General features: G+C 65.2%; 1 protein-coding gene across 4 annotated transcripts in view; it reads left to right on the top strand.

Annotated features, from left to right (window-relative positions):
- Nucleotides 1–312: 312 nt before the first annotated feature.
- The window catches only part of PKD1 (polycystin 1, transient receptor potential channel interacting), a 41,158-nt gene continuing 24,533 nt past the window's right edge, over nt 313–16,937 (top strand). For 2 of the 4 annotated variants that reach the window (XM_055339756.1, XM_055339755.1), the window contains exons 1-6: nt 316–546; nt 14,390–14,461; nt 14,579–14,650; nt 14,894–15,063; nt 15,325–15,996; nt 16,083–16,275. In XM_055339756.1, coding sequence (XP_055195731.1) covers nt 332–546; nt 14,390–14,461; nt 14,579–14,650; nt 14,894–15,063; nt 15,325–15,996; nt 16,083–16,275 — 1,394 coding nt within the window. In that variant the 5' untranslated portion in view covers nt 316–331. Of the gene's footprint in view, nt 547–14,389; nt 14,462–14,578; nt 14,651–14,893; nt 15,064–15,324; nt 15,997–16,082; nt 16,276–16,937 lie in introns of all 4 variants that reach the window. The other 2 variants (XM_055339758.1, XM_055339757.1) reach the window with 2 other exon arrangements.

The following is a 16,937-nucleotide window of genomic DNA, read 5'->3' as shown; positions in this document are numbered from 1 at the left end:
CGCCCGCCCGCGCCGCCCGTGCCGCCCCGCCCCGCGCCGCTCGGGCGGGGAGGCAGGAGGAGGAGGAGGAGGAGGAGGAGGAGGAGGAGGAGCGGCGGCGGCGGCGGGGCCGCACTGCAGCGCGAGCGCGCTACCGGCCGGCCGTGGGCGCAGAGCGCGGCCGGGCCCGAGCGCCGAGCGGGCGTCGCGCGAGCAGACAGGCCGCGGCCGCCGCCGGATCCCGCCCCGCGCCCCGCCATGCCGTCCGCGGGCCCGGGCTGAGCCGCCGGCGCCGGGGCGGGCTCGGGGGCTTGGGGGGCCGGGCCGGGGCCATGCGCGCGCTGCCCTGACGATGCCGCCCGCCGCGCCCGGCAGCCTGGCGCTCGCCCTGGGCCTGGGCCTGTGGCTCGGGGCGCTGGCGGGGGGCCCCGGGCGCGGCTGCGGGCCGTGCGCGCCCCCCTGCCTGTGCGGCCCTGCGCCCGGCGCCGCCTGCCGCGTCAACTGCTCGGGCGGCGGACTGCGGACGCTCGGACCCGCGCTGCGCATCCCCGCCGCCGCCACCGCGCTGTGAGTAGCCCGCCGCCCCGCGCCCGGCCGGCGGTTGCCATGGCGCCGCGGGGACTCGGGGGCGCCCGGGGGCGGGGGGCTCGGCGCGCCTGCACCCTGCGCTCCGGGGAGAGGCCCGGCCGGGCAGGCCGCCGGCCTGGCGGGCCTCGCAGGGCGTGGGCGCGTCCCGGCCTCTGCAGGGGAAACGCAGCGCGGGCCAGGCCTCTCCCAGGGCGAGGCTCCAGCGCGCGGAGGTCGGCCCGGCTAAATAAGGAAAACCCGGGGCCGCGGGCGGCCCTCAGCACCCCCCCCCCCACCTGGCCCGGGCCGGGCCGAAGCAGAAGGATCCTGGCTTCTCTGAAAGCAGAAACGTCCCACCTGCTGGGGCTCCGCAGTCGCGAGTTGCAGGGAGACCAGGGGGACGCGGGACAGCGCGCGGGGCAGGGTGGAAGGTGTCCGAGGGGACCGGCCAGCACGGAGCCGCTAATTAGGGCCCAGCCTGGCCTGGGGGGCTGCTCTGTACCCGGGAGCCCTGCCCGAGGGAGCCAGGAGGACGTCAGCTCTGGCTGGGAAGGCTTCCAGGAAGAGGTGTTGGCACAAAGATGTGAAGGATGTGTGAGCCCTTGTGGGTCGAACTGTGTGTACCAGGCCGGGAAGCTGCACGGGTGGTGTGCGGGTGTGGGGTAGCCCGGTGTGGCAACCGCTAGGGAACCGTGAGGAAGTGGGCAGGATGGGAGGTGGACTGGGCTCATTAAGGGCCTCCGTCCTTCCAGGGCTCTGATGTGATCCTGGGGCAGGTGGCAGCGGCTTACATGCCGGAGAGCTGTTGTCAGGTGTCCATCTGGGACTCGATAGCGCAGCCTCTGTGGAGAGCTTGCCCTGTGCAAGCCCTGTGCCAGGCTCTGGCTGTGGACTGCGGTGCTTAAAGCCTCTCCTTAAGGCCCTGGGGCAGAGGTACCCCCAAGATTCCTCTTTGACAGATGAGAAAACAGACTCAGGTGGTGTGACTTGCCCACGTAACAAGTAGTGGCCAGCACATGGCAGAGCGGGGCTTGACTGAGGTGCTCAGGACCCAGAGTTGGAATGGACGGGGTACAGGGGACCAAGACTGGCAGACAGTTGTCCCCAGGCCGGGGGCAAGCTCCGGGCCTGCCGATCTGCATTCCCGCGGCCCGCTTTGGATTTTGTGGGCACTTGCAGGCACCCGAGCCAGGACTCCCTTCCATCTGTGGCCACGTGCTAGATCCACCGGGTAGCATTTAACATCCTGAGGCTTGTTAAATCTGGGGATGGGTTGGGGCCCACCCGGGTGGCTCAGCAGTTAAGCATCTCCCTCCCTCAGGGCATGACCCAGGGGTCCCAGGATCAAGTCCCGCATCGGGGTCCCTGCAGGGAGCCTGCTTCTCCCTCTCCCTGTGTCTCTGCCTCTCTCTCATGAATAAATAAATAAAATCTTAAAACAAAAAAAATCTGGGGATGGGTCCCGGAACTTGGTTCTCTAATATTCCCTGGCTGCCCCCGTGTGTGGCCACCTTTAGTTAGGAACCCTGTGGTCAGTGTTGAGGTGAGTTTGGATGTTGTTGGGGTAGGTGGGTGAAGTAGGGGTGGGTACTTCTCCTGGGTGGTCTGGATGTCCATGGGGCTTTGGTGGTGGAATTGGGGGTGGGGGAAGAGCAGGTTCTCCAGGATCAGCTGGGAGCCACAGGGGTGGCGTTGGGCCTGTTGCTTTGCTGTCTGACCACTTGAGCATTTGCCACCCCGGCTGTCTCTGTGGGGACGGGCCTCTTGCCCGCACCAGTGCCTGCGTAATTACATCAGAGCCACCCCACTGCTTGTTTCTGGATACTGTGGGTGAAGGTACCTCCGTCTCTGGTGGGCTGGGCTCTGCTGAGGTCAGGCCTGGCTCGTCCTGGGCATTCTCTGCTTCCCCAGCACGTGGCGCTCAGCTGCCTCCAGGAGCTGTGCAGGGAGTAAGCAGCACGGGTGGGTCGGTTGGGGGCTGGCAGTGGGGTGCAGGCTCTGGAGCCCCTTGGGCAGTGCTGGCACCCAAGACTGTTGCCTGTGTTCCCATAGGCTCCGTTCCTGGGTTTGGAGGTCCTGGGAGCTGACGGCCTGGCCCGGCCTGAGCCAGCAGGATTTCCAGAGTTGCTGGTCCCTTTGAGCTTGAGGTGGGGCCCTGAGACACAGGTGGATAGGGAGCAGAGTAGACCCCACACGGTTCTTTACGCCCCGAAGCTGCCTCTGGGAGACTTCTGGAACTTGGGGACCGGGCACCCAAGGGACATGGGCCCTCTCCTCATCCCCCAAACAACCATCGGGGCTCCATGGGCTGCCCTAGCCATTCTGCTGGTCAGCCCTGCAGGCCCCGTCCTCAGGGAGAGGGAGGTAGGGGAGTCTTCTCTAAGGCAGAGGGACCAAGCTCAGAGGGCAGGGAGCATCCTGGGTGAGGGTGTGCTCCAGCAGCCCTGCCTTTCGGGTGGCAGCAGTGGCCACCTCTGGTGGGTTCAGGCCTGGTACCTCTGTCATCAGTGTCTCACAGCCACCCTCCGCCTGAGACTGCTTGGACAGCCTGGGGCACGAGACGTGGGTAGAAGGCCCACGACTGGCCCACAGCGGACTGCAGGCCTCAGCAGGCAGGCAGGGTGGCCTGGGTTAACGGTACTGCTGGAGGTGGCCCGAGAGAGGTGACGTTACTCAGCAAATTGTTGCTGTTCTCCCGTTTTTAAAGCTTTATCGTGGATAATTTGAATAGAGGCAGAAATGGGCAAAATCATGGGCTGAGCCTTATGGACCCGGCGCCCTCCATCCTGCGCCTCCACACCTTCACCTGTCTTCCAACCAGACTCTGGCTGTCCCATTCTCTGACGTGAAACCATCTTGGAGTGTGTGGCCACACCGTGGTCACACCTACGATGATGAGTGATTCCCTGATCCCAGTCTGTGCCAGCATGTTTAGGTTTGGGCTTGTCTCTGGGTTTTTGGTAGTTTCAGTTAGGATCCAAATAAGGCCCACACAGCGCAAGTAGTCTTTTGTCTTCCGATGAGGTGTCCACTTTCCCTCAGTGCTCTCCTTCCTCATGCAACTTGTGGAAACTGGCTCCGATGGCATCCCGGCTTGGACGACGCCTCTGTCAACCTCTGTGGTGTTATCTGGTGTGTCTCTGCCCTCGGTTTCCTGTAGTTTGCTAGTTGGTCCGGAGCTGCGTTGTGTGGCAAGCCCCACTTCAAGCACTCTGGGGGCTCTTGTGGCCAGTGGCTAGTGTCGGACAGGGTGACAGAGACTTAGAATGCTCATCGGCAGAGGAAGTTCAGATGTGACAGTGCTGCTCGAGGTGTGGCCCATCGGTTAGGGTCAGGTGCGGTTGTGCTTGGCCAACCACTTCTCGGGCTGTGCGTTGCTGACCTCAGCCACTGCTCCAGAACTCCGTTTGGGGCAGGAACTCAGTAGGGACTTGGTTCGTTGATGGAAATACCAGGGCCTTCGGGTCTTTTGTCACCTGGGGGGTACTTAGGGCCTCGCTCTTCCCTGCCTGTGCCCCTGAATGGCAGGAGAGTTGGGGCGACAGGGGGAGGCTTGGCCTCCAGCATCTACATAGCACATGGGCGTGAGGGAGGTTGAGCAGTGGGGAGCAGACCACGGGGCCTGGCATGTGCATGACGTGTTAGGCTGAATGTGCCACATGTGTTGCTGCCTGGAGGACGGGCCAGGCCATGGAGGGTCCCCTCCCTGAGCCCTCACCAGACAGAGAGCCTGGATGCTGTGTGCTGGGCCCCGTGCCTGGAGTCTCTGAGGTTGTTTTCACGGTAAAGCTGATATTAAACCAAAGACACAGGCGATGGGGAGGGGGCTGCATTGGAGGGGGTGCCTGGAAGGACCCCCAGTGTAGGTGCATTGAGGTCTGAGAGAGAGCATCCCAGACAAGGGACAGCCTGGAGGAGTCTCAAGGCTCCGGGTGATGGCGGCGTGGGGGCTGAGCCTTTATCTGGAGAACCGCTGGGGACAGCATTGGAGGGTTCAAGGTGGAAGTGGCTCGGAACACTGGCTGCTGGGTGGAGACGGGTATCGGGAGGGTCTGGGCGTCCTGCATGCCCAGCTGCTCTCACTGTCCTGTCCCCTGAGCTGCTCGGTGTGGTCGGCCAGCACTCGGAATTCAGAATAAAAGCACGTGTCGTAGTTTCCCAATGGGACACGGAATGCGGATTTGCCAGAGCTGAAGACAGGAGGGCACGCGGTAGGAGGGGCCCCTGCCTGGGCAGGGAGGTGAATGGGGAGCCTCTGGCTGCCCCTGCAACACTTGGGTACTCGAAGGGGCCAACATCGGAGCGTCCACAGGACCGACAACCGTCAGGAGCTGGGGGCGCCTGGGAGTGGTGAGGACAGCCGCCTCCACGGGGGTGAGCCCACCTGCCAGACACCTGCCAGGTGGGGAGCACGTGCGAGCCTTTTATGTAACGAGGGGCCTGTAGCCGGAACATATTGAAACAACAAGGGTTTTTATGTATTTTCGATGCTAACAAGATAAAGGGCCCAATTAAACGATGGGTGAAGGATCTGAACAGACTTTTTTCCAAAAAAGAGACAGACGACCGGTAAGCCTGTGCAAAAATGCTCAGCATGTGGCTTTCAGGAAAACACAAATCAAACTGCAGCGAGCTACCCCTCACACCCACGGGGATGGCTGTCTCCAAAGACAGATCGTAGCAAGTGTTTGGAGGATGTGGAGAAGTCGGGCCGCCCGCTCACCCACTGCTGGCGGGGCGAGAATGGGGCCGCACTCTGTAGAGCCATCTGTGGGCTCCCCAGGAGGCGAAATGTGGGGCCACGGTAGGACCCAGCAGTTCTCCTCCTAGGTGTCTACCCTCCATGGCCTGGCCCGTCCTCCATCTCTGTCCACACAGAAATCTGTACCCAGGTTCGCAGTGGCAGGATTCATCGTAGCTGGAAAATGGAAACAGCACAGGTGTTTTAGCAGCCGCAGAACCGGTGAGCAGGGCCGTCGGCCCACGCGTGGAGTACTGCTCAGCCGTTGACATGAACAAGGCCCTGACACCTGCTCCAACCTACATAAGCCTTGAAAGCACGTTAAGTGAAAGAGGCCACGTGCCGAATGATTTCGCTGGTAGGAAATGTCCAGAACAGGCAACTCCGTGGAGCCAGAAGGCGGACTAACGTGTACAGCTGGGGTGGGGGAGGAGTTCAGAGAGGACGGCCAAGGAGTGTGGGGTTTCTCTTGGGGGGGATGAGAATGTCGTGGGACCAGACAGTGGTGCTGGTGGCACAACTTTGAGAAGACACTAGAAGCCGCCAAGTTGTGAGCTTTACAAGGGTGACCTTTATAGTATGTGAGGTTTCTGTATGGAAGACCAAATGTCTGAAAAGAGCTGGGGGTGTGCACCCTGCTTCCCTCCGCCGGGTCGGCCTCTCCCTCCGTGGTTGCCACACGCCGGGTTCCTTGCTAAGCGCTTTCTGTCCTTTATCTCGCACTACCTCACCACGATGCTGTGGGCTGGAAGCCCTCTTGGCCCCATTTTGCAGAGCATGGAAACTGAGGCTCCCCGAGGTTAAGTAACTCCCTAGGGTCACACGGCTGGTGAGTTGCGGCAGAGGTGATGGCGTCGTCCCACTCTGGGGCATACCTTGGCCCTGCTCAGGGGGCCTGGCTCACGGAAGGGGGCTGGGGAGCACTCCGGGCTGGGTGGGCTCTGGGCTCAGGCCTCGGCTGCTTGTTCGGCCCTGCCCTGCCCAGCCCTTCCCCACGGCTCCCTGCTTGGGCGGCCCTCGGCCCTCCAGGCTATGGTTCTTCCCACTGACTTCCTGTCTGGTTCTGGAGACCCAGGAGTCGGGACTCTGGCCCGGAATCAGACCTGGTTCACATCCCAGCTCCTCCATTTCCTGCGTGACCTTGACTGAGTTACTCAGCCTTCCTGAGCTCTCGTCTCCTCACTTGCAGAGGCGTGGATGGCCCTTCTGGGGTTGTGGGCACATCCACAGGGCTCAGTGCTGGGCCCGCAGTGACTGCAAGCGTCGCCGAGGGGCCTCTGAGCTCTGTTCTCTCCACGGCCTCAGAGCCCATTACCTTGTCCCAAGCACTGGCCTCCCGGAGATGGTGCTTGGGTCCTTCCTGCCCTGCTGACGGAGCAGGAGCCTGGAGAGAGGAGCCCTGAGCACGTGTGTCGCTCACCGCGTTGTTCAGACCAAATGCCAGATGGGGATGTGCAGGTCACACCCCTCGGCTCCCACCACAGGGGGGGGGGGCATGGGTGAGCCCCGGGAGGCACGGTCCTGCACACCCCTTGGCTCCCACCGTGGGGAGGCCTGAGGCCTGGAAGCCTTGCCGCCCCCTCGGCCCTGACCTTAGAGATGGGTACCGCGCAGGGCCATGTGTCTGTTGGAGCCGTGACCCCTGGCACGTTCCTCTGCTGTTTGGGTCTCAGTTTATGCATTTGTGTTTTTGATGCATTCGAGTACCGATGCGAGACACAGCGCGGCTTTGAGGTGTGATTAGAGCGTGAGGCTTCCCGTGTCCACCTTGCTCTGTGACCTGGGGTGATGGGGCCACGAGAGCCCCCGGGTGTGCCCCGCGTCGGCCCTGCTGCTGGGGCCCCTGTCCTGCGCGGCACACCCTGGTGACCTCACTCGAGCTGGGGGCGGAGGCACCGGTGTCGACGAGACTCGGTTTCCCTCTCCTGCCTCCCTGCAGGCTCATCTTGCAGGCCTTTCTTGAGCCCGAGCCCAGGGCGTGTCCCGGGGGGGCCTCCTCCTCCCCATCTGGTGCTCTGCTTTGGGCCCGGGCGACAGGGTGGCCGGCCACCGTGTTCTAACAGCTGGCCGGGCTGCCCCGCGGGAGTGGCTCTCGCCCCACGGGCAGCCCCAGAGGTGGTGAGCTGCTGCCCCTTGCTCTCCCACGGCTCGGGAACCCTGGCTCTTGAGGGGACCTGAGGCTCGGTTTCCAGCGAGGAAGCCATTTTGGAGGGAGATGCACATTTTCCTTTCCAGAACATTGTGCAGCAGCCAGCGCCAGCAGCGGGAACCCAGACGGGCCCAACCCGCTGAGCCCTGTGGAATGAAAACATTGCGTTTGTCCTGCCGCCGTCTGGGGTGGTGGTGGCCATCCGCAGGGTGCCGGGGTGTCTCGGCCGAGGCGGGCCGTGTCCACAGGGTGGCCGGGGGCACCGACTGAGCGTGCCTGCAGCCGCCGGCCCAACGCGGCGCAGCTGGAAAATGCAGCTCACGGCCTTTTCTCCCGGAACACCTCGTTCTCTGTGGCTTGGCAGCTGTCTCCGCCAGGGGCCCAGGGGTGCCCGGCCACCGTGCCAGGGCCAGCGTGGGCAGGGCGCTCTCCCTCCATGCGGGGCCTGTGGGCCCGGGCCTGGCTGTGTGCTGTCCCTGTGGGCATGCAGCTCGCCCCGGGTGCCACCCCGAGAGGGCTTGGTCCCGCGCCGGGGCCAGAAGGCAGCTCCCCTCCTGGCGGGGACAGCGCTCGGGGCCGGGCTCACAGCTCTGGTGGCCTCGGGGTCCCCAGCCTGCAAACCACTCTGTAGCCCTGGTGTCCGTGGCTTCCAGCCCACCAGCGAGGGGGTGATGGGCTTGCTAGCCACGCTGGACTGGCGCCTGTGCCCCTGGAGAGCCAGAGGCCACGGCCCAGCTCCCCAGCTCCCCAGCCCGGAGGGGGAGAGCCCAGCCTTCGGCCTCTGGGGAGGCGACGGTGGGCAGCGGCGTTCCCGGCCGTGGGAGGGATGGCCCTCCCTTCCTTCCCTGGCTGGCCGACAGGTCTGAGCGCAGCTCCTGAGCGGGATGCCACACCTGGAGGGCCGCTGGACACACTCGAGTACGGGCCTTCTCCCCTTGCCCTGAAGGGTGGCCCCAGACCCTCTCCTGGGTGGGCCCCCAGCCTGGTCTTGTTAATGCCCTGACAGTGGCTGCCTTTGGGCAGGTTGATCTGGGGACACCTCTCCTCCAAGCAGTGTCTTTCTGTCCCAGCGTGGAGGACACCCCGGCCCTCGTCTCCTTTCTGCGGGTCAGATGCTCCCCTGCCCAGCCCCGCCTGGCCTGCGGTCCCCGGGGGTCCCTGGGCAGGCAGCGTCCCGCACGAGGTATCGCTGCCCTGTCCTGGTGAGAGGCCAGTAGTGGGAGGGCAGACCTCGGGTGGCGGGGCCCCCCCAAAACGCTGGGAACCGTGGCCACCTCCTGGACCTGGGAGGTTCCCAGGCAGGCCTCTCCTCCCCACAACCCCTCACTGTGGGCCCCTCCGGGGACAGCCCACCTCAGCTTCTCCCCAGCTGGCCCTCTCTGTGTGTTTGTCTTCAAATCCGCTCCTTCCTAAACTCGAATTCATTAATTTACACATCGTTTCCGGCCCTGGAAGCCAGCCTGGCTGGCCATAAATAGAATGAAAACAGAGCGAGGTTATTCCGCTCAGACTGGCTCGGTGCTCCGGGTGGCTGGCCCGGTACTGCGGGGCCCCTGGTGCTGCAGGAGCAGCGGGGAGCTGCGGCGTGGCCAGCGTGGCCCACAGTGCAGGGGTGGGGCTGGAGGCCTCTCCCCTTCGGCCTGGGCCTGGCTCCTGCAGGGGTGTCGGGGGTCCTCCCTGCTGGGCCCAGGAGAACCTGTTTCTCCCCAGAGCCAGCAGGATCTCCGGGGAAGGAGAGGCCAGCCCAGGCTGTGTCTCCAGGAGCCCGGTGATGGAGGGCGGAGCACGGGGCCCTGGGCCCCAGACGGGGAGTGGGGTACCTTCCTCCCGCCAGCACAGCCGTCCTGTCCTGCCAGAGGGAGGAGGCAGCTGCTGGCTCCGGAGGAGTAGGTTACATAACCTCCGCAGCGGCCCCTCCAGAGCCAGTCCCCCCCAAGCCCTGTTTCCAGTGCGGCGGCCAGCGCAGGGGTGGGGGTGACAGGCTGGGGCCTGGCACTCACCCCCGCCGCTGACCACATACGTCTGGAATGTGCAGATGTTTCCTTGGGGGCTCCGGCTGGCCCCCAGACCCCGCCCAGCATCTGGACTGGGGAGCGGGCACACAAGCCACTCCTCTTCTTGGCAGAGGAGGAAACTGAGGCCGGTCAGGGCTGCAGGGCAGAGTCCCAGTTTCCCTAGGGCCTCCAGTTCCTCAGCTCTAGAAGGGTAGGGTGCTCTTGGAGCTGCACTGGGCTCACGGACGCTCCAGACCTGCCGTTAATGACCACTTTCCTGCACCCTGACCCCCTCCCCTCCCCTGGGTACAGCCCCTCCTCAGCCCTCCCCGCTGGGGCCCAGTTGTGAGCAGGGGCAGGACGCAGGTACTGAGCCTTCTGTGGAGAGGGCAGGGGGGAGCCACCGTGGCTCGTCGGATGGGGGTCCTTGAGCACCTTCCGGGCACCTCCAGTTTGTGGTGGAAGCAGGGTTCCCCCCACCAGGCTTCTGCTTGGAGCAGGAAGGAGCAGACCCGGACAGACGGGGACCCCAAGGGTGCACACACAGGGAGGCTGGTGCCCCGTCTCAGGAGGACGCCTGGTGTGGAGGGCGGGGGGAGTCAGGACCTCCCCGGCACGGGGACAGCCTGGGCTCCCCAGTGACTGCTGGGTCACTGCAGTGGGGGCGGAGAAGGACGGCCAGCCTCTCAACCTGATCCCTGGTGCGTGGGGAGGGGACACGTGTCTTGTGCTGTCGTGGGTGTGTGCCCGTGCCCTGGTGGTGTGTGGGTCCTCAGATCACCCACCTCCTCCCTAAGCTGGCCTGACCCCTCCAGTCTTGGCCTTGGGATCCTTGGAGGTTGCTTGTGTGGGCCTCGGGGGCACTGGAGAGCGTCTAGCTGGCCAGAGGGTGGACCCTGCTTGGCCCAGGACCTCTGAGGGGTGCAGTCCAGCCAGGCTGCTGGCCCTCCTCCCGGTAGGGGCCGGCCACTCACTGCTGGGCCAGCCCCTGCTGCTGTGGCCCTGCCCGGCTCTTCGGCAGCTCCCTGGGCCTGCTGTGTCTCTCCCCGGTGGTTGCAGGACGTGAGGAACCCCAGTATGGAGGCAGGGTGTCAGACTGTGATGATGTCACCTGGGGGTTGCAGAGGAAGCCTGGGTGGGTGGGGGCGGGGAGGCTGGCCCCGGGGCCTCCTTGGCATTCCCCCCCCCGAACACTGGCGGCCAGAACAAATGTGGACAAGTGGCTATTGAGGACCTTGGGGCTGTGGGACCGTGCTGTCCATGTCCCCCTTCTGGTGACCCCCAGAGCTCCCCCTCCATGTCCCCTCTGCCTCCGCGTCTCTCCCAGTGGACACCGTTGCCCGTGGCCTGCCCCACGCAGATGCTCTCACAGCCTCGGGGGGGCTGCGGGGCTAGGGCTCGGCCTGGTTCTGCCCTTGGGGCCTGGGACCTTGGCCGAGCAGGATCCCTGAGAGCCTGCTGATATTTTCTGGGCCCCTTGGGCCAGCAGGTGAGCATCGGGGGGGTGGGAGGAGAAAAGTGCAGGGAGCACGTGGCCAGCGCCCGTGACTGTGTGACCGTGATGGTGGGGCCTTCCGCGTGCGGGGGCTGCTGAGCCAGGCAGAGCTGGCTGGAGGACCTCATGCGCCGGGGACGGCCGGGAGCCACAGCCAGGAGGCCAGGGACAGCGATGTCCTGACACGCGGGGGTGGGTGCTGGCTGAGTGGCCGGCCCCTCCCACCCACTGCCCTGCTTTCTCAGGCACCGCGGGCGGTTCCCAGCAGCTGCCACTCGTGATGGATTTTCCAGAAAACGGGATGTGGAAAAACATTTTAGGGATTTTCCTTCTTTCTTTCCTCTTCTGCTTGAGGCCCCAGCTGGGAAGCTCTCCCGGGAACCTCCAATGGATCTCAGGCCCGTGCTCACCCTCAGGCCTGCATCCTCTGCCTCTGGCGTCTGGTTCTTCCTCAGTTCAGCCATCAGAAGGTCTGCAAAGGCCTTGCTGAAAGGTCGCATGGCACAGCCATTGTCACTCAAGAGCATCATGGTTGGCCAGTTGGGTGGGAGTCCGGCCGCCCCTCCCTGGCCCCCCGGCCTGGCCTGCCCACCCAGCGCTGGGAGAGGGGTCGGGCCGGCGGGGGGGAGCCTGTCGAGCGCAGAGTGGCCATTGTACCCTAGAAAGCCTGGCCCGTCACCACCCCGTCCCCGGCGACGTGTGGGAAGGGACAGGGGAATCCGGGCTCCATGGTGAGGGGCACAGGTGACCCTGCCAGGGGGCCCTGGCCCCACGTCCCCTGGCCCCCGAAGGCGTCTCCAGCCCTAGAATTCCTGGAACCCAAGTTCTGGGTGGAGATGGACACGCGTGTTTGCCCCACACAGGCACCCGCCTCCCTGTGTATCTGTCCCCGCCCTCCGCCGGGATGGGAAGCCAGGAGGCCACTGAGACCAGCACCTTGTCCCGGCACCTCGCTGGGATGGGGCAGGGCTCGTGGTCAGGGACCTGCCGCTCCTCGAGGGGAGGCAGCCTCCCCGCCCCACCTCCTGGCCCTCCCCTGCTAGCCCCCTTGCCGCTGTCCCCTGTGAAGCTCCCCCCAGGCCCCCTGGGGCGCCTGTCTGTCGGCCCCTGCATACCTCATTTCTCCTTTTTTGAGGGCAGAACAGGTGTGGAAAACTCAGAGACTCACCTGCTCTCAAGACTGGAGCTGTTAGATGTCCCCCCCCTTTCCGGCACTTTCTTTAGATCTTAGCTGGAAGAGTTATGGGGGGGGCTGCATTTTGCACCTGGACTTCCCCTGCACCTGTGCTGAGGGGCTGCACCCGCTCTGCCCACAGGTGAGGGGAGGAGCTCCGTGGCTCCCCTGTGTGTGGCTCCGCTGGTTTGGGGGTGGGGGCCGCTGGGGGCTGCACCACATGTGCAAGGGCTCCAGCTGGTGCTGCTTTCGAACCTCTGGCCTGGAAGTTGAACTTTGCCAGGTTAGGCGCCCTGCCACCTGTCGGGTGGGGCGTGCTGGTCACAGCGGTGGGGGGCTTCACCCCAGCCCCGCCCCCACCCCTTACCCCTGGGAGCCTGCTCCCCCCTTGGGTGCCCCCAGGCCATGTGTGGAGTGCAGATGGCAGGGCAGCCTGGAGGAGGTGCAGCCCGCAGCCCTTGCTGGTTGCCGTGAGACCCTGTGGGGCCGGCAGGTCTGCAGGGTGAAGCAGGGCTTGGGCTGTGGTGGGTGTCGCCTCCTGAACCTGGTTCCAGACACGGTCTGCGGCATCAGGGGCCAGGCCGGGGCGCTGCTCCGGGCATCCCAGCCGCGAAGCCCCTGTGTCCCGGGGGCCTGTGTGCCCAGAGGCCCAGACCTGGGCTGGCCCTCAGTGCCTCGGCTGCCCCAAGAGGACCTTGTTCTCACACCAGCCCGTTCCGACTCAGGTCCTGCCGTGTCTGCAGCAGGCCCTGTTTCAGAGGGTGACTGTTGGGGCTGGATGCGCGGCAGGCTGCCTCGGGAGGCCAGGCAGGTGCCCAGGAGGGGGTGCTGGGACCAGGCTGTGGTTGGGGCAGCGGGGGAGTCTGAGTGTTGTAGGAGCTGGGTCGGCAGGACCTGGAGGAGACGTCAGCGGACCCCGGGCCTCTGCACCACGGGCGGGTCTCGGGGGCCTGCGGTCAGGCCGCTGAGAGGTGTTGTGGGGACATCGAAAGGCAGGCAGTGTCACCTGCAAGGGCACGGGCTCTGCGGGTGGGAGGCCCAGGCCTCATTGGTGTGGAGGCCACGGCAGGGGGCTACTCCGACGTGTGTGCGAGTCTGGGGGGATGAGAGGCTGAGGTGGAGCGGGTGACCGGAAGTGCCCCCCAAGTCAGGGTGCTCCGCGGGTCTCCATCCCAGGAAGCGGGACGCCCCCAGGAGTCCAGGCGGGGAGGGAGAGTGGAGTCGTGGGCTGCAGGGTGCCTTGCTTGAAGGGCTTCCAACCTCCCGGGCAGTGGGGGAGCATCGCCAGCACCGGGGGTCGTGGTTTGGGAACGTTCATATCTTGGGGGTCAAGTGCTTTCGGGGGTATCCTCGGGTCAGCGTGGCCATGACCGCCCGCTCTCTTCCCTGGGGCCCGGGCCGCGGTGAGTGTGAAGGGGTGCTGCGGTCTCTGGCCCTGCACTGGAATGGCCAGTGCCCTCTGGCCTGCGCTCCGCTGGCGTGGTGACAGCAGGGGTAGACGTCGCATGCTTTTCCGTGGCTTTGATGCCTGTCTCTGCCGGTACGGTGACGCTGCAAGAAGGGCGTCCCGTTCTGCATTCTTTCACTCGATGTGGTTCCAGAATGTTGTCACTCGGGCTTTGGGTTCCTTTCCCACGGCTGGGTTACTCCCCGTCACGTCTGATTTTGAACGTCCTGTGGTTTGTGGAGAACAGGCTCTGACTCCTGGTCCCTGTGTCCTTGTGTGGGTTCTCGCGGGGTCACCGGGTCTTGGGAGGGTCCACTCCGACGCAGCAGCCACGCATCATGTTTCAGCCTGTGTCTGCGATCCCCGACCCCTGTGCTTCCCGGTGGAGCTGTGTGTGACCTTGTTGCCGGGCTGGTGTGTTTCCTGGGGTCATGTTCGCCTCGCTCTTCCCTGTGGCCTGTCTCCGTAGCCGTGACAGGAGGCTGTCCACCACGGCCCCCTCCCCATTTACCTGCCCTCTGTCCTCCACGGTGTCTCGGGGGCATCCTGAGACCCCCCCCCAGGCCAGTGACAGTGGGGCCCCGGGCCTGGAGACCCCTGGGCTGCCCTGGTGTGTTTTGGACCCTGTGTGGGGTGGCACTGCTGGGCCGGGGGTGGGACTTGGGGCAGAAAGGGAATGGCGCAGTGCGTGGATGGAGTCCTGGGGGCCACCTGCCCTGTCCTGTTCCATTCACTTGGAGCCTCCGTCCTGACCCAGCCCCAGAGCAGCCTGTGGGGTGGGCCTCGGTCTGCTCTGTGCCCTGCAGGGCTCTGGCCCTGATCACTGACCACTTTGCTCCCCAGAGACGTCTCCCACAACCTGCTCCGGGCACTGGACGTCGGGCTCCTGGCAAACCTCTCTGCACTGACAGAGCTGTGAGTGGTCCCTCCAGGGGCCGCGGGAGTCTGTGGGGTGGGCCGGTGGCAGCTGCCTGTCCCCATGTGGGTCACTGGGGCTCCCATCAGACCTGCTATATTCCCGCTCTCTTCCAGGGATATCAGTAACAACAAAATTTCAACTCTAGAAGAAGGAATATTTTCTAACTTATTTAACTTAAGTGAAATGTAAGTGATTTTGGTGGGTGTCATTAGCCAAGCCCCCCCACCGTGACCCTCTTTGCCCTCCTGACCTGGCCTCTGTGCCCCTTCCCACTTGACCAGGCCCTGGGGACTGTCTGCTTGCCTACTGGAGCTCTGTCAGGGCCTGGCAGGCTGCCACAGGGGTGGTGGGATGCTGTGCTTGTCCAGGTACCCCCCTCACCATCTGCCGTGCCGTCTGCTGAGCGCCTGGCCTCATGCCTCCCACAGAAACCTAAGCGGAAACCCGTTGGAGTGTGACTGCGGTCTGGCGTGGCTGCCTCGCTGGGCGGAAGAGCAGCAGGTTCGCGTGGTTCGGCCCGAGGCGGCCACGTGTGCTGGGCCCAGCCCCCTAGCTGGCCGGCCCCTCCTCGGGGTCCCCTTGTTGGATGGTGGCTGTGGTGAGTGTGGCTGGAGTGGGGCCAGCTCGGGCCTTCCCTGCTGGGGAGGTCCCCGTAGGTGCTCCAGGGTTACCTGGCTGGTGGGAGGTGGGACCCGGGCAGCAGAGGCGCTTGGACAGTAATCACGGTGCTTGAGACAGGCCGGGTTGGGGTGAGGAAGGCCCTCTGGACCAAGGGGACGGCGCGGGGGGGCGGGAGGTGGGGACAGCAGCCGTTGGGTGGAGGTGATGTGATGGGGACCAGCCTGTCTGCTCCGTCCAGGTGAGGAGTACATTGCCTGCCTCCCTGACAACAGCTCGGGTGCTGTGGCGCTGGTGGCCTTCTCAGCCGCCCACGAGGGCCCACTGACGCCCGAGGCCTGCGGTGCCTTCTGTTTTGCGGCTGGCCATGGCCTTGGGGCCTTCTCAGACCAGGGCTGGTGCCTGTGCGGGGCCGCCCAGCCCCCCAACGCCTCCTCAGCCTGCCTGCCCTTCTGCTCCGGTGCCCCACTGGCCCTTGCCCCTGTGTGTGGGGGCCCCACTCTCCTCCAGAACATCTTCCCCGCCTCCCCAGGGGCCGCCCTGGTGGGGCCTCAGGGACCCCTGGCCTCTGGCCAGCCAGCAGCCTTCCATGTCACTGCCTCCCTGCCCATCAGCTCCACACGCTGGGACTTTGGTGACGGCTCCCCCAAGGTGGACATTGCTGGTCCCACCACCACTCACCGCTACCTGCTGCCCGGGCGCTATCATGTGACTGTTGTGCTGGCCCTGGGGGCTGGCTCAGCCCAGGTAGGGACCCAGGTGCACGTGGAGGCGGCCCCTGCCTCCCTGGAGCTCACGTGCCTCACCTCGGTGCACAGTGATGAGACCCTCAAGTTTGGCGTCCGAAATCGTGGTGGCTCGGACCTGGAAGCCACATACAGCATTGTGGCTGTGGGTGAGGAGCCAGCCCAAGGTGGGTGCCTTCCCCACACCCAAGGGCCGGAGTGGGTGGGACAGTCGCGGTTGGACACACATCGATGCCCTCTTCTGCACCTGCAGACCCCACAGTGGTGCATCCACTCTGCCCCTCGGACACCGTCATCTTCCCTGGTAACGGGCACTGCTACCGTCTGGTGGCAGAGAAGGCTGCCTGGCTGCAGGCACAGGAGCAGTGCCGGGCCTGGGCTGGGGCCGCCCTGGCAATGGTGGACAGTCCCGCCATCCAGCACTTCCTGGTCTCCCAGGTCACCAGGTACCCCCCCACCCCTGGAGAGGCTGGGAGGTGAGGTCCCCAGAATGCCGGGGTAGGGACAGCCTGAGGCCTGAGGAGGCTCAGGAGGAGAGGCGGGGATGGCTGGAGGAGCCGCGTCCAGCTGACGTCCTGCTTGGCGGACACCATTCCTGACAGCTCTTCAGACAGGTGTGGGGGTGAGGGTGGGGGAGCACCACACGTCCTGTCTGCTGCTCACCCCGCTGTCCCCTGCTGAGCGCCTCCTGGCAGGGGTGGGGACAGTGCTGCTGTGACCGTGGAGGCTGCCTGGGCCTCCCTGGACCGGGAGGAAATGTGCTTCCCTGCAGCCTGCACCACCCCTCCCCCACTGCCGTCGGCACCTGCCCAGGCCCATCCCCCCCCCCCCCCCCCCCGACTCCCCATGTGGGCCGACCCGATGGGATCATGCCCTGGGCATCCTCAGTGTCCAGAAGGTGAGACTGAGGCCCAGAATGGTCAAGGCCTCTGCCCAAGGTCACCCGGTTAACTGGCAGTAGCCGGGCCCCCACCCTGTCCCTGACCGTGGCACCTCACTTCTCTCCCAGTGCTCCCCTGTCCAGGTGTTGATAAGCCCTGCCTCCAGAAGGGTCTTCCCGTGTGGGCAGAGCTGTGGGCAGTGGCCTGTTTGGGGGGCTGATGTGCAG

Source organism: Nyctereutes procyonoides, unplaced genomic scaffold (assembly GCF_905146905.1).
Source record: "Nyctereutes procyonoides isolate TBG_1078 unplaced genomic scaffold, NYPRO_anot_genome, whole genome shotgun sequence".
Classification (NCBI taxonomy): Eukaryota; Metazoa; Chordata; class Mammalia; order Carnivora; family Canidae; genus Nyctereutes; species Nyctereutes procyonoides.
Note: the sequence above shows the minus strand (reverse complement) of the source record. Positions and strands in the feature narration are given on the sequence as shown.